The sequence below is a fragment of the Crinia signifera genome, chromosome 9 (genome assembly GCF_055691185.1).
Source record: "Crinia signifera chromosome 9, ASM5569118v1, whole genome shotgun sequence".
Taxonomy (NCBI): Eukaryota; Metazoa; Chordata; class Amphibia; order Anura; family Myobatrachidae; genus Crinia; species Crinia signifera.
Window position 1 is genome coordinate 73,160,916 of NC_139225.1, and position 17,485 is coordinate 73,178,400.

Genomic DNA, 17,485 nt, shown 5'->3' on the forward strand with positions numbered 1-17,485 from the left:
TCATTATTTTTTATCTAATACTGGTTAAATTGTGCTTCTTTTCCACAAAGTGGCGAGCCATGAACGCCCCAGGTGTGCGGCACCTTTTGTTAATTAATAACATGTTCGGGGGCGGGGTCTCCACTGAGTATATTCTTGTACGACTTGCACAGTTTAAGATAATCCGTAAGGATGGGCCAAGCCTGAAAAATGTCAGATATTTATTAAAATGTTATGTATAATATATATATATCAGGGGCGGGCTGGGCCGGGGGGCAGAGTGCCATATGCCCCCCGGGCCGCTTACCCACCCACTGGCTGCGGGCCGTGCTGCGGCTGGATCAGCTTCTCCAGCCCTCCTGCACTGGCCGCGGCTTACAGAACACGGCCGCGGCTACAGGAAAATGGCCGCCGGCCCCCTGCACTGAGGACATGTTCTCAGTGCAGGAGGCCGGCGGCCATTTTCCTGTAGCCGCGGCCGTGTTCTGGAAGCCGCGGCCAGCGCAGGAGGGCTGGAGAAGCTGATCCAGCCGCAGCACGGCCCGCAGCTAGCGAGTGGGTAAGCGCTCTCCCCCCCCCCCCCCTCCCTCACCCCAGCATATTTGTTTCTGGCACTGTGTGGGGGCATATCTGGCACTGTGTGGGGGCATATCTGGCACTGTGTGGGGGCATATCTGGCACTGTGTGGGGGCATATCTGGCACTGTGTGGGGGCATATCTGGCACTGTGTGGGGGCATATGTGTATCTGGCACTGTGGGGGGCATATCTGGCACTGTGGGGGCATATATGTATTTGGCACTGTGGGGGCATATGTGTATCTGGCACTGTGGGGCATATGTGTATCTGGCACTGTGGGGGCATATGTGTATTTGGCACTGTGGGGGCATATGTGTATCTGGCACTGTGGGGCATATGTGTATTTGGCACTGTGGGGGCATATCTGGCACTGTGGGGGCATATGTGTATCTGGCACTGTGGGGGCATATGTGTATCTGGCACTGTGGGGGCATATGTGTATCTGGCACTGTGGGGGCATATGTGTATCTGGCACTGTGGGGGCATATGTATCTGGCACTGTGGGGGCATATGTATCTGGCACTGTGGGGGCATATGTATCTGGCACAGTGGGGGCATATGTGTATTTGGCACTGTGGGGGCATATGTGTCTCTGGCACTGTGGGGGCATATGTGTCTCTGGCACTGTGGGGGCATATGTGTCTCTGGCACTGTGGGGGCATATCTGGCACTGTGGGGGCATATGTGTCTTTGGCACTGTGGGGGCATATGTGTCTCTGGCACTGAGGGGGCATATGTGTCTCTGGCACTGTGGGGGCATATGTGTCTCTGGCACTGTGGGGGAATATGTGTCTCTGGCACTGTGGGGGCATATGTGTCTCTGGCACTGTGGGGGCATATGTGTCTCTGGCACTCTGGGGGCATATCTGGCACTGTGGAGGAATATGCGTATTTGGCACTGTGGCAGAATATCTGGCACTGTGGCGGCATTTGTGTCTGGCACTGTGGGGGCATATGTGTATTTGGTACTGTGGCGGAATATCTTGCACTGTGGGGGCATATCTGGCACTGTGGACATCACATTGTGCGGTGTAATGGGCATCATGGTATGGGGCGTAATAGACATTACGGTGTGGGGAGCATTGGGTAATTGCCATCACAGTATGAGGTGTAATGGGCATCAAGGTGTGCAGCATAATGTGTAATTAGCATCACAGTGTGCGGTGTATTGAGTAATTAGCATCGCAGTGTTGGGCGTAATGTGTAACTGGCATCATGGTGTTCAGCATAATGTGTAATTGGCATTACGGCATGTGGCTTTATGTGTAATGGGTATTACAAGGTTCGCTAAAATGTGCAATCTGCAGGTACACAATACAATCATGGTACAGGCAACGCCCCTTATGATAGGCCACACCCCTAATTTTTCGGCGCGCCTACGGCGCGCAAAAGCATTCCTTCCGACGGTGACTTGGCTGATTATGGGCCAGTGCTCTGGACTTGCCCCCTAGGCTAAAAGTTGCCAGCCAGCCCCTGATATATATATATATATATATATATATACATATATATATATATATATATATATATACTACTGTATATATATATACAGTATTTGCACCTTGATAAAAAGGCCGGACGGCCTTGAAACGTTGGCTCATACAACTGCTTCTCGTGTTGTTTTTTCCTCTGAGTGCCGCCGTCAGGACGACTGGGTTTGAAAAATGTCAGGTAGGAGCTGATTGGCTGGCTGTTTATTACTCTCCACTTTTTCACTTTTTGAAGCTTGATACATCTGACCCTTCCTCTTTCTTATTTATCTTGTATGCAGAGGCGTAACTAGGAGTTTGGGGGCCCCATAGCAAAATATTCAAAGGGCCCCCTGTCACTGCGAGGAGAGGAGATGAAGAAAAACAGTGTATTGGAGAGTCAGTTAGAGAGGGGTTGAGAGAGACCATTTCAGAGGGAGAGAGATAGAGGGAGAGAGATGGAGGGAGAGATTATAAAAGATAGAGAGAGTGTTAGTGAGAGAGGGAGATGAAGGGGGGGGGGGGGTAGACTGACAGACAGAGCACCATGTAGTGAGACAGAATGACAGACAGAAAGGTGGTGAGCATAGATGGTCAGAAAGAGCAGCACATGGGGGGAAAGAGAGACAGATGGGGGGCATAGACAGGCAGACAGACAGAAAGGGTGGGGGGAGTACTAGACAGATGGACCATGGTGGGACAGACTCACACACAGACAGATGGGGGGGGGAGGTTGTTCTCACCATCCCCGGGTCTGTAGCATCCACTTCCTCTCCTTCATGGTGTGGCTTGGGGCAGTGGCAGCAGCAGAAGCGGCTCCTTGCAGCGGGTCCTCCTTGGAGCATCGCCGGGCAGCAGCGGGTCCCATCTCCCCACACACACAGGGTGGTGGCTCTGTGTAGTGTGCTGCTCTGGGAGGCAACCGCAACGGGACGCCAGGACCCCTCCTCTGACAGAACACGGCTCTGGGAGGCAATAGTAGCCGGTCTCCTCCGCCAGGGAGGAGTGGCAGCTGGTCTCGCGCAAGGGAGCAGCTCCGGGCAGCAACAGCAGCAGGTCCCCTCCTTCGTTGGGGAGCAGCTCCGGGCAGCAAACAAACAGTCCTCTCCTCTTTCCCCTGGCACCCCCGTGTCAGCCAGGCACTGTCAGGCAGCCGGCAGGTGAGCAGCAGTGGGACTTCTTCTGCTGTACTAACGGCTTCCGGGCAGCTGTTCTGGCACTCCCCCTTCCTCCCTTGCACTAAAAACACTGTCCCCGGACCCGCGGCTTTACTATCTTTAGGGGGAAATAAAAATAGCACAATTACAGAGGGTGCAGGAGATAGCCTGCTAGGATTTTGTGGCCCCCCAAGCCCCCGGGCCCCATAGCAGTTGCATCCCCTGCACCCTCTGTAGTTACGCCACTGCTTGTATGTCTTTTTTAAATTATTTTTTAATATGTTCATATCAATGAAATGTAATTGTGAACTGTGAATTATTTATATATGAATTGTATATTCTTTTTTGTATTAAGTGTGTGGTATATATATATGTATGAAATTGATGTATATGTACTTGTTGTGTATTATATGTATTTTTGGTAATTTTTAATGTTCACATGGTAGATAGATGAAAATGCAGCTTTACAAATAGAGGTACTTATAATCGAATGCATAAAGCTGTGAACTATTGCTGCTAATGACGATCGGGTATTTACGACATGAGCTCGTCCAGGATAGCCACATCCCCTGATGAAGTCCAATTGAGTGACGAAACGCGTTGGTGTGTTCTAGTGACGTACTGCGTGGAGCCAGGAGGTCCGATCAGCAGTGAAACAGGAGCTGTGCGGCTCTGGTGCAGGGTTGGAGGAGACCGTCCCATGTTCCCCCTGATATCGCTGGCAAGCTGGTTTTTTTTTTTAACTTGACTTGTACGTGAGCTATTCTTATTACATAAAGGAATTTTACTTATATTGCTCATTGTGAGCTATTTCCTATTCTTTGCATGCCGTGGGATCGGCTATATTTGGAGAAAAGCGGCACTCTATGCTGAAATCCTTGGAAGTGTATAAGGACTAGGGATGGCCATCGACCATCGATGATTTAAAATCATCGATGGTTTGTGACCGATGTCAACTACTTTTGCCATCGATGTGGGAGTGCCAGATAGTTTCCCTATATTAATGGCAAAGGAAATCAGTGTCCACGCTATCATCAGATCAAAGGGAGAGACCGGGACCAGTCTTGCAAAACTGTTATCTATCTATCTATCTATCTATCTATCTATCTATCTATCTATGTGTTATTATTGATTGTTTTTCTGTGCTTGAAGTATATTACATTCTGGTAAGAAGTTATCACAATTTTAGCAACTACAGCACTGTGAGTTTTTCTCCTACAATTACCAGTAATTCTGAAACAGTAAATGTATTACCTAGGACATATATTCACTTTAGTATGTTAAGATTAGATGTAATCTATGCACTTAATAGATACATGTTAAGGTGCCCACACACTAGAACGATTATCTTGCAGATTGACCGATTTCCGATAAATCGACCGATATAGCAATCGATTTTTACAGATAATTGGCCGGATATCGGTCGGATGCACGCTCTCGCAGATCTTTTGCTGGTACTTGTGTAGTTTCACGGCGCCCGATATATCGGATGCGACATCGGCCGATATATTGATTCGATCCGAAGTGATATTTGACCTGTTCATAACCCCACTATCCACTACCCATGGAGTTGATTTTATATAGTGTGGTGAGCGCAGCGAGCCACCGAGCCCAAAGTGTGGTGAGGGGACACGGCTTACTGCACTCGCCACACTATATAAAATCAACTCCATGCGTAGTGGATAGTGAACAGGTCAAAAATCGCTTTGGATCACATCGATATACCAGCCAATATCCCATCAGATATATCGGGCGCCGTGAAACTACACAAGTACCCTTTTGCTAAATCTTCTGATCTTATATGCTGCATTAAAGATCTGAAGATTTAATAAAAGATCCATAGGAACACACATGGAATCTTTGGTAAAGCATTGCAATCTTTTGTCCGTCCTGGACATTATTCATTTATTTATTTACAGGACTTTACTTTTGATTTCTTACTTTGTATGGATGCAGACTGAAATATTGGTACAAATATTATTTTATCATTTGTTTACTCTCATCTACCCCTCCCTTCTTTCCCTTCTGCATACCTCCCAACATGACCCTCTTTAGGAGGGACACAATGCTCTGTTCATGGACTTTCCTCTTAATTAATGATTGCCATAACCTGTTTTAAACAGGTTAATGGACAAGAAAGGCATTTCACCACAGGTGATGGTAATCATAAATTAAGAAGAAATCGCAGAAACAGATCAATGTGTCCCTCCTGGAAAGGCTCATGTTGGGAGGTATGCAAAAGTTCTGTACCCCCATATTATTTCTATGAAAAATTCACAATAAAAACGTATTGTTAAAAAATAAATAAACCATCAGTTATAATTTGGTCTAGGCTGCGCCCATCATTAGGTGAGTGACAGACAGTGTGGGAAAACCCCGAGGGCTGCGATAGTTGTAATAATTACACTACAGTGGAGTCATTGTAGACAGCATTTCCCTGTGTGCAGGCTCCTCCCCAGACACGCCCCCTCTGTGTATTTATATAAGGGCAGGTGCCACACAGCAGAACACAGAACACAGCTCTCTCTGAAGCGACTTTCCAGCAACTGCTATTACTTCCGGGTATTCCAGGCTTACCCTGCTCGTGTCCTGCATCAGTCATGTCCCAGAAGAAGGTGGCAGTGATCCTCTCAGGCTGCGGGGTGTATGATGGCAGCGAGATCCACGAGTCCTCTGCTGTGCTTGTGCATCTAAGCAGGGCCGGCTCTCAGGTGAGAAAAGACGATACGGGGCAAAATGTGTATGAGCCAAGAGCGTAGGGATCATACTTTTTTGCGGGGTCTTTTAAAAGCTGTCAGACCGTGCAGTGCATTTAAGGTGCCCACACACTAGAAAGATCTGCGATCATAAGATGTGCGCATAAATTAGCCTTCAAATCTTTTGTCCGATCTGGACAAAAGATTTCAGGCAGGCGCACATCTTTACCAAAGATTTTTCTTAAGATCCCGTGTGCGCTCCTATGGATCTTTTGTTAAATCTTCTGATCTTTTGTGCAGCACGTAAGATCAGAAGATTTAGCAAAAGATCCACGGGAGCGAGCATCGTCCGATTTTCGTCCGATTATCGGTAAATATCGTACGATATATCGGCCGATTTATCGAAAATCGGACAATCGGCCAAAAAATCGTTCTAGTGTGTGGGCACCTTTACTGTGCATGAACTTGTGGCTCTTCACTATGCAACTAGTAACTATTGTGCAAGGTGCTGTAATGCTGCTCATTCTAAAAGGACCCCACACACTAGAACGATTTTTTTTGTCCGATCGTTCGATATATCGGCCGATTATTGTCGATTATCGTCAAAAATCGCCCGATATATCGGTCGAAAATTAGCCAAAAAAATCGTTTGTGTGTAGGGCCTTTTAGATCTGCTGTGTACACAGCACTATATGAGATGACACTTTATAATGTACCAGTTGTATAAAAAGCAGATTAATATAAAGTGTAATAAGACTGTATATAAATGGCATCAGAGCTTACTACTGACCATTCTTCTGGCAAACATCTTTCCCTAAATATACCCTGGCACATCTGCGTACGCATCAGTACTGTATATTGTTATTACTGGACAGTAGTCATTAGTAATGTAACCTGCAATATTATTTCTACCTCTCCTTCAGATCTCTGCTTATGCTGCTGCAATTATAAAGTGTTCTATTTAAAACTGAGAAACTTTAAATTTTTGGGTGACATTGTATTACCTCGACTATTTGTGGATAGTCCTGACAACCATACTTTGTAAGAGGACTTGTTACCTTTTTGTGATTGGCTGTCTTTATACAGCCCATACATCAAGACTTCTTGCAAAACTCCTGGCCTGTGCTAACACTTGTTCTACATAAATGCTGTACACTGGTGGGAAGCCCTGGAGGTATACAGGAGATGGCATTGTGCAATGTGGAATCTTAAGGGCCCTACATACGCAGAGATGTGTGCCAGAGATACATAACAGGAGATTCAGCACAAGAGATTTCACTCGTGTGGCTCATTTCAGACAATGAGCCACATACAGAGAGATTTGTGACAGAGATTCAAATTGGGAGATTCAGCACAGGAGATTTCAAATCTGTCACGACTGTCATGTGTGTGTGTGTATATATATATATATATATATATATATATATATATATATATATATATAGTTAGTATGTTGGTGGTAGTGTCCCCCATAAAAAGTTTTTTACCAACTGCGGTGTCTTCCAGCGTCGCGTCCTCTCACTGCAGCTTCCATCTGACTGCAGAGGGCGGGCGCGGCACCCGGCAGGTCCAGGAAGCGTCTCTTCAGCGGGGCTTCCAGGTCGGCGGCAGTGGGTCTTCATCTGGGCGGCGTGCTCCGGCATAACAGTCGCTCAGATGGCCCTGCTCATCCCCGCGCCACACATGCGGGAGATGAGCAGGCGCTTCTGAGCGACTGTTATGAATTGACTGACCGGGCCATTCTGAATCTTGTTCAGATTCAGAACGGCGGGGGCGCGCATGTAAATCGCTGTGTGGGCTATATACACAGCGATTTACATGCATTTTCTGAGCAATTTAGTAAAATCGCTCAGAAAATGCCTGAAAATTGTGCTGTGTGTGTGGGGGCCTTTATTGTTATAGTGATAACATCCATTTATAAGAAACTGTCTGTAAACAAGCCAGATAGCTGACACCCTTACATTGCTTACATGACTAATAATGTAGGCTTGTAAAAAAAACTTTGTAACTTTCCCTGAAACTTATTAACCACTTGATACTGTCCCATGTTTTCCTTCAAGTGAATGATGCATTTTAAATGATACAGATGTAGTCAAAATCGCACCTGTGGAGTGGAATCGCCATGCTACTATGTTGTCACTCAGTCCATTCTATGAGCCCCAGGAGCGAATCGCATGCACATGTGCGGTTATGGGACTGCGCCAATTGCCATGTAAGTCGCACATGGTGATTGACACTGCAATGATAAGCGTGGCTACATCTGTAGGTGGGAAGGGGGTCTGCTGCCCAATTCTTCCTCACATCTAGGTGGCGGGGAACAAGGACTTTACAGTGTGTATAGCAGATGTTGTTATGTGTGGGCAAAATTTTGGTACTTGTGTAGTTTCACGGCGCCCAATATATCAGCCGATATATCGATGCAATTTTTGACCTGTTCATAACCCCACTATCCACTACGCATGGAGTTGATTTTATATAGTGTGGCGAGCCTTACGAGGGGACGCGGATTACTGCGCTCGCCACACTATATAAAATCATTATGAAAAGGTCAAAATTTCTTCGGATCGCATCGATATATCGGGTGCCGTGAAAATACACAATTACCAAATTTATTTTTTTCCCTCCTCAGGAGTATCCTAATAGGCTTTTTAATGCTTCTCTCAGCGTAATACAGCACTGCCCTGTATACATTAATCACATAAGCTCCCATGGTGCTGTTTGCTTGCCTCTGATGTTACTTTGCATGTAGTATCCATATTCCCAGTGGCGGATTCAGGGGGGGGGTCACCTGGGCACGTGCCCCCCTGTCATTTATTTTGTAGCTGAGGACCAGGGCTTTCCAACGAGCCCAGCCCTGTGTCTCTAGCCCCCCGGGAACCGGAGCTATCGTCTGGCAAAGTTGTAACGTTTTTTTCCCCGTAGAATAATATGGGACCCGTCAATTCCGACCCCCACCCGGTTCCGACGGCTGCCAGTTCCCCCCCCCCCTGGCATCACAGAAGCTTGTGGTTGATCTCATTCAATTCCATATTGTTCAATGGGTTTCAGAGTTATTGCATGTAAACCAATTTTTTTATATTTGAAATGTAATTTCATGGCTGTTCATGTTCTTTGAGGGCGGGTTACTCGGAACCAAACGTTTCAGTTTCACTGGACCTAAATCATTCAAAGCTCACTCAAAAGTTCTTCAATATGATACTTGTCTCATGTAAATGGGTCAGTTGGCTCCGAAGATATAGCCGGTTAAATTAGATAACTGGTTAAAGGGGGGAGGGGTGGTTTTCTCTCCCTCTCACACCAGAAAATGCAGTGACTAGGCTGGTGTAAAAGGGGCCAACCCGGGAATGCATTTTCTGGTGTGAAAGGGGTATTATTTCAAATAGCCGGGACCTGCAGTGCTCTGAATACAGCCAGGCTTTGCCACTGTCAGTGGCTATCACTTCTGCCTAGCGGCGACTGTCCCCCATTTACCACGAGCATGTATTCCCCTTTGGCAATGAGCATGTAATCCCACATGGCAATGAGCATGTAGCTAATCAGCACTTCTGTAGCATAATTATAAATAGGCATTATGGTGTTTGGCGTAATACATACTGGACATAATGGTGTGTAACTTAACGTGTAATGGACATTATGGTGTAAATGTTTAATGCGTGCCTTTGGTGGACAATGTCCCTGTTTATGAAGCGTATTGTGAATTTTGGCTTTATCGGTGTGGCATTATGCGAATTCTGGCTCAATCCGTGTGGCATTATGCGAATTTTGGCTCAATCCGTGTGGCATTATGTGAATTTTGGCTCAATCCGTGTGGCATTATGTGAATTTTGGCTCAATCCGTGTGGCATTATGTGAATTTTGGCTCAATCCGTGTGGCATTATGTGCATTTTGGCTCAATCCGTGTGGCATTATGTGCATTTTGGCTCAATCCGTATGGCATTATGTGCATTTTGGCTCAATCCGTATGGCATTATGTGCATTTTGGCTCAATCCGTATGGCATTATGTGCATTTTGGCTCAATCCGTATGGCATTATGTGCATTTTGGCTCAATCCGTATGGCATTATGTGCATTTTGGCTCAATCCGTATGGCATTATGTGCATTTTGGCTCAATCCGTATGGCATTATGTGCATTTTGGCTCAATCCGTGTGGCATTATGTGAATTTGGCTCAATCCGTGTGGCATTATGTGAATTTGGCTCAATCCGTGTGGCATTATGTGAATTTGACTCAATCCGTGTGGCATTATGTGCATTTTGGCTCAATCAGTGTGGCATTTTGGCTCAATCCGTGTGGCATTTTGTGAATTTTGGCTCATTCCATTTGGCATCATGTGTAAGGGGCAAATATAATGGGGTCTAGTATTTTGTTGCATAATGTGTAGATATGGTGTTGTACACTACAATCAAGGACACGCCCCCTGTTGAGTAACCACACCCCCTTTTCACTAGATTAAGTTTTCCGGAGCGCGCCTTCGGCGCGTACACGGCTACATCCTTCACTTGTCGCCATGGTGGGCCTGCGTACTTTAAATTCCAGGGCCTATTTTTAATCCCATTCCCACCCTCTCTGCCGCTCTCTTAGCATGTACACTGGCACCACTAACACCGCCCCTCCCCCACCAAAATCCTCTTTTATCATGGTGCCCCCCCTGTCATTTTATCCTGGATCCGCCCCTGCATATTCCTAGTGTAATAAAGCGCTCTCTCCCTGTTCCTCCTGCAGTATGTGCTTTTCGCACCCAATATAGACCAGATGCACGTTGTGGACCATGTGAAAGGACAGCCCACTGAGGAAAAGCGGAATGTGCTCACAGAGAGTGCGCGGATTGCAAGAGGAGATATTAAAGACCTAGCAGATCTGAAAGTCGGTGACTATGATGCACTCATCATACCAGGTACAGTCATACAGAGGGTGATAGATCTGCACAAACAAAAGTAACATAAATGTGATGGAGATTTTCATTCTGTTTTCTCTCTTCTTTACCAGGAGGTTTTGGAGTTGCTAAAAATCTCTCTACCTGGGCAGTGAAAGGGAAGGACTGCTCCGTTCTAACAGCTGTTGAAGAAGCTATTAAGGGATTTCATGCTGCTAAGAAACCCATTGGCCTGTGCTGTATCTCCCCTGTGCTGGCTGCAAAGCTGCTCCCTGGGTGTGAAGTGACTGTTGGCTGCGATACAGAGTGTGACAAGTATGTCTCAGCAATATGTGTGAATAATTGTGGCCGTACTTTCCTTTTTAAAGCTATGCAAAAATTTCCCATACTGTATATATGAAGATTTGCAGACCCTATACCTGATACACCGAGTGAATGCTATTGATCCGTGTGCGATTACAGATTTGGAAACCTATTGATTATCTATATGAAAGGCCGGACTGATCAGCTGGTGCTATGGGCAGATGGTTTTGCCTGGTTGGCATTGCTGATCTAGGAGGTGGGTAAATGCCTCTGACCTCTCCACACTATATCCACAGTCACACGTTGTGACCTATTAGTGCACTGCTGCCTGAGCTGTGCCAGCAGCCATCTAGGCACACACTAGGCCTGTGCAGGCTCTGCACTACAAATACATGGAGGAGGGCAGGTGTTAATATGTAGTAGGTCAGTCATCAGCCCCTCAGACTTTGCTTCTACATGGTATGTGTAAGAATTGATTGAGGTGTGCACTGTCATGTCCCTACTTCTATTACCACCCACAGTTATCATACAGTATATCTCTACAACTCAGTACCCATCCGTTTATTACTACCATTGGGGACACTGGAGTAGGTGACCCCTGGTGCGGCCAGTACCAAAAACACTGTTGTCACTGCAGGGCCATATTTTATAAGAACCCTTCAATTGCCTCACTCCTGGGGTGTGCCCAGCATCCCCAGAGATCACTGCTTGCAATGCCAACTCCTTCTCCATGACAGGAGCCAGTTGCTGTAGGATAATGTCACACTGCAGCAACACGCTCCTGTCACTGAGGAGGAGCATTTGGGTGTCACCCCTTGGAAGGATAACACCCAGGAACTCCTCTCCCTTGTGACAACTTTGCCTACTAAATGTCAGTGTGTCCCTTCTGAAACAGCTATGCCCCATCAGCTTGTAGTCTAGCTGTGTGTGAAACCCACAGCATGGGGCTGGTAGGCTTTAAATGCCAGAGTCAGCATTTAGTGCCAGTCCAACTCTGTCCACATGTATCTTTAGCTCATTCACTAAATTGGGAGGGGAATGAAGGAAGAAGGCCTGAGTTCATCCAACACCAGAACCTGTATCTCCAGCTGTTCTCCTTCTGACCTATATCTGAATTAGAACTTGTAATATATATCAGAGGTGATCACAATATGGCTCTATGGCAGTGGTCACGGAACTCTGTCCTCATTGCCCCACACAGTGCATGTTTTGCTGGTAACCCAGCAGGTGTACTAATTACTCAGACACATTTTATAAGGTCTGCAGGTGGAGTTAATTATTTCACTTGTGATTCTGTGAGGAGACCTGCAAAACATGCACTGCGTGGGGTAATGAGGTCAGAGTTCCCTGACCACTGCTCTGTGGGATGTGTTACAGTAACTCCCTATACGTCCTGTAGTTCCACCACAGCCAGATGCCCACTTCAGATTGATGTAGTCCGTTCTAGCATCACAGACTATGTAAGAAATAAATGCTGGTAATGTGGAAGTCCTTTCTATTGTACTTTACACGGTCATTTTATCACTATTGTAACCGCATGTCCCTTCTCTTCCGCAGGTGGCCCCATGCAGGAACCGCTGGAGCCATTAAACAGCTTGGCTGTAAACATGTCAACAAACAAGTCCATGAAGTTCATGTGGACACGAAAAATAAACTGGTGACTACCAGCGCTTTCATGTGTAATAGCCCAATACATGAGATCTTCGACGGCATCCGTGAAATGGTTAAAGATGTACTCAAGCTAGCTTAAATGAACAAGGAAAAAGAATACAGCTGGATTTTATTATGTAGTTAAAACTTCATCACATTGAATAATTGTCTATTTATTAACAATTAAAGTGTCATTTTGATATTCAATGGGTGGCTCTGGTGTCATTCCTTCTGCATTTACTTTAAGAGTATCAGTTATTCTGTGTACACACCATAACTAGGCACTAAAACAGGGCTGGGCAACACCGGCCCTCCAGATGTTGATGAACTACACATCCCAGCATGCCTTGCATCAGTTTCAGCATGGCCACATAGCAAAACTAATGCAAAGCATCCTGGGATGTGTAGTTCACGAACATCTGGAGGGCCGGTGTTGCCCAGCCCTGCACTAAAAGGTGGTTAGAGATGCATCTGCACACTTGTGTTTCCACATCATGTATCCAGGGCCGGTGCAAGGTTTCATGACACCCTAGGCAAAATTCTGCCTTCTGCGCCCCCCCCCCCCCCCCCCCCCCCCCGCCACCTGCCCTAACCACCCTTAGTCAAAATTGTGAATGTGGCAAAGTGAAAGACAATTCTGCCAGCCCGCTGAGCTGTCAATAACCGGCAGCTCTAGTGCACGTGTATGAGTGGTTGGTGGATCACTTGTGTATACAGCATGGTGCACCGATATATCGGCTATCCATGATGTTGTACAGGCAACGCAATAGGTCTGCCAACTACACCATTGACAGACATATTGATGGTACACACTGACTGATGGTCCAATATATCGGCCAGTACATATGAATATATACTGGCCGATATATCGATGGACCAGCAGGACTGAGACTCATATAAAGAACCTGGCACACACACATGTATGTACAGTATGTGAAATATATATATATATAGCAAGAAGCAAGTGTGTAGCTGCTTTATTGAAGGGAAGTCTGCCGAGTGCCGGTCCTATGTGGACATGCTGTATGCTATTGAAGCGGACAGGGCACCCCGGCAGCTGTGAAAGGAGAGGAGAGTGCCTGTTACTCGCAAGTATATATATATATATATATATATATATGTGTGTATGTAGGGCTGTGCGGTCCGGCACTCTCCCCTCCAGGGATTTACCCCGGTGCCTTCCAAAGGATGTAGTTGTAGTCGACACAGGAATAGGCGGCACTCAGAGGATTTCCAAAAAGAGTTGACTTTATATTAAAGTATGACACCAACGTTTCGGGGCATGCGCCCCTTTGTCAAGGTGATAAACAGTGATAATTCACTGTTTATCACCTTGACAAAGGGGCGCATGCCCCGAAACGTTGGTGTCATACTTTAATATAAAGTCAACTCTTTTTGGAAATCCTCTGAGTGCCGCCTATTCCTGTGTCGAAAATATATATATATATATATATATATATATATATATATATATATATATATATATATATATATATATATACACACACATATACATACATACACACACACACACACAGTATACACCACGTTAGATGGATGTGCTAGAAGTTATTGTTTCCACAGCTCTATTTCTGCAGCATATATAAGTTCTAGCACATCCATCTAATGTGATTACAGGCAGTGTCAGCATTCTAGTTGTTACAATACCTCTTCTTGCAGAGGTGTAGGACCAGAACACAGTGCTCTACAGTGCACAGGAGCCGGGCTGTCAGTCACTGCTTTTCTGCAGTCTGCCTTGGTTGCATGTCACGTGGGGGAGGCCGGCCTGTGTGGAACAGGAAGTCGAGAAGGATCATGTAGGTGTCACATAAGTTTTTATCAAAACAAAAGCCCCAGCCACTTCAGACTAATACATAAATACCCCCCATCTCCCTCTCACACATATGTGCTTCTGCCCCAGCTACCTTCCTCTTTCTTACATATATCGCAGTCATGTCAGAATGAATTACACACACCTGCACCCATCACCCTCCATCACACACCCATACCCCAGCCCTGCACCCAGCACCCTCCCTCACACACCCGTACCACAGCCCTGCACCCAGCACCCTCTCTCACACACCAATACCTGCACCCATCACCCTCCATCACACACCCATACCCCAGCCCTCCATCCAGCACCCTCCATCACACACCCGTACCTCAGCCCTGCACCCAGCACCCTCCCTCACACACCCGTACCTCAGCCCTGTACCCTCTCTCACACACCAATACCTGCACCCATCACCCTCCCTCACACACCCATACCCCAGCGCTGCACCCAGCACCCTCCATCACACACCCATACCCCAGCCCTGCACCCAGGACCCACCCTCCCCTATACCTGCACCTACTGTAGCACCCCCCTCACACACCAATACCTGCACCCAGCATCCTCCCTCACCTATACCTGCACCTAGCACCCGCCCCCCCACACGCCAATACCTGTACCTAGCACCCTCCTTCACACATCATAACCCAGCCCTGCACCCATCACCCTCCATCACACACCCATACCCCAGCCCTCCACCCAGCACCCTCCATCACACACCCGTACCTCAGCCCTGTACCCTCTCTCACACACCAATACCTGCACCCATCACCCTCCCTCACACACCCATACCCCAGCGCTGCACCCAGCACCCTCCATCACACACCCATACCCCAGCCCTGCACCCAGGACCCACCCTCCCCTATACCTGCACCTACTGTAGCACCCCCCTCACACACCAATACCTGCACCCAGCATCCTCCCTCACCTATACCTGCACCTAGCACCCGCCCCCCCACACGCCAATACCTGTACCTAGCACCCTCCTTCACACATCATAACCCAGCACCCTCCCTCCCCTATACCTGTCCTGCACCCAGCACCCTCACTCACACACCCATACCCCAGCCCTGCACCCTCACTCACACACCCATACCCCAGCACCCTCACTCACACACCCATACCCCAGCCCTGCACCGCAATAAAATTTTTGGCAGGGGGAGCAAAATTTATAGTTACGCCACTGCACACACCCATTCCCCAGCCCTGCACCCTCCATCACACACCCATACCCCAGCCCTGCACCCTCCATCACACACCCATACCCCAGCCCTGCACCCAGGACCCTCCCTCCCCTATACCTGCACCTAGCACCCCCCTCACACACCAATACCTGCACCCAGCATCCTCCCTCACCTATACCTGCACCTAGCACCCCCCCCCCACCCACACACCAATACCTGCACCCAGCACCCTCCCTCACACATCCATAACCCATCCCTGCACCCTCCCTCCCCTATACCTGTCCTGCACCCTCACACACCCATACCCCAGCCCTGCACCCAGCACCCTCACTCACACACCCATACCCCAGCACCCTCACTCACACACCCATACCCCAGCACCCTCACTCACACACCCATACCCCAGCCATGCACCCTCACTCACATACCCATACCCCAGCACCCTCACTCACATACCCATACCCCAGCACCCTCACACACCCATACCCCAGCCCAGCACCCTCACTCACACACCCATACCCCAGCCCTGCACCCAGGACCCTCCCTCCCCTATACCTGCACCTAGCACCCCCCTCACCTATACCTACACCTAGCACCCTCCCCCACGCACCAATACTTGCACCCAGCACCCTCCCTCACACATCCATAACCCAGCCCTGCACCCAGCACCTTCACTCACACATCCATACCCCAGCCCTGCACCCAGCACCCTCACTCACACACCCATACCCCAGCACCCTCACTCACACACCCATACCCCAGCCCTGCACCCAGCATCCTCTCTCACACATCCATACCCCAGCCCTGAACCCAGCACCCTCTCTCACACACCCATACCTGCACCCATCACCCTCAATCACACACCCATACCCCAGCCCTGCACCCTCTCTCACACATCCATACCCCAGCCCTGCACCCATCACCCTCAATCACACACCCATACCCCAGCCCTGCACCCTCATATCCATACCCCAGCCCTGCACCCATCACCCTCAATCACACACCCATACCCCAGCCCTGCACCCTCATATCCATACCCCAGCCCTGCACCCATCACCCTCAATCACACACCCATACCCCAGCCCTGCACCCTCAATCACACACCCATACCCCAGCCCTGCACCCTCATATCCATACCCCAGCCCTGCACCCATCACCCTCAATCACACACCCATACCCCAGCCCTGCACCCTCTCTCACACATCCATACCCCAGCCCTGCACCCAGCATCCTCCCACACATCCATACCCCTGCACTGCACCTCCCCCACACACCCATATACACCAATCCAGCACCCTCCCTCTCCCTCACACACACAGCCAAAGCCCAGCCCTACCCTAGTAACCTGTTTCTTACTTCTGGCAGCAATATGGTGGCTGGTGGAGTCTTCCTGGGCCGAGTGTTCCTGAGCTGGAGGTGTGTACTGGCAGGGGGCGGGCTGCAGGCCTGGGCAGTGTGTTACTGCAGAGCACTGGGCAGCAGCTACTGTATGTGAGGCTCTGCTACTGGATGGAATAAGCCTGTGTAGCTGTTCCTGCACCCGGAGGAGAGGCTGTCATTGTTGAGGACAGGACAAACACTTCCTCCTCACAGGGGATGACAGGCTGCTGGGGGGAGCGCTCTCTGTCTCTGCCTTCTCCTCTCCTATGAGCCTCCTGCACGCAGCACATGAAAAAAAGTGATTTTATCGGCAGCCTGTAGTGCCGCCCTCTAGTGGCCGGCGCCCTAGGCAATTGCCTAAAGCTGCCTAGTGGTGGCGCCGGC

The 17,485-nt window shown here is 48.4% G+C and overlaps 1 protein-coding gene across 1 annotated transcript; it reads left to right on the plus strand.

The window, feature by feature from the left end:
* The first annotated feature begins 5,700 nt into the window (after positions 1-5,700).
* On the plus strand, positions 5,701-12,913 carry LOC146036627 (glutamine amidotransferase-like class 1 domain-containing protein 3, mitochondrial). Its single transcript, XM_083160567.1, has 4 exons — positions 5,701-5,893; positions 10,603-10,774; positions 10,867-11,068; positions 12,614-12,913. Exons 1-4 carry the CDS (start codon positions 5,783-5,785, stop codon positions 12,804-12,806), a joined length of 678 nt encoding a protein of 225 aa, XP_083016693.1. The 5' UTR covers positions 5,701-5,782; the 3' UTR covers positions 12,807-12,913.
* The last annotated feature ends 4,572 nt before the right edge of the window (positions 12,914-17,485 follow it).

What these genes read in the sequence shown, in the direction of transcription:
- LOC146036627 (XM_083160567.1), top strand. Translation starts at nt 5,783, where the DNA reads ATGTCCCAGAAGAAGGTGGCAGTGATCCTCTCAGGCTGCGGGGTGTAT. An exon ending in TGATGCACTCATCATACCAG is followed by an intron (nt 10,775 to 10,866) that starts GTACAGTCATAC and finishes CTTCTTTACCAG; the next exon opens with GAGGTTTTGGAGTTGCTAAA. An exon ending in TGCGATACAGAGTGTGACAA is followed by an intron (nt 11,069 to 12,613) that starts GTATGTCTCAGC and finishes TCTCTTCCGCAG; the next exon opens with GTGGCCCCATGCAGGAACCG.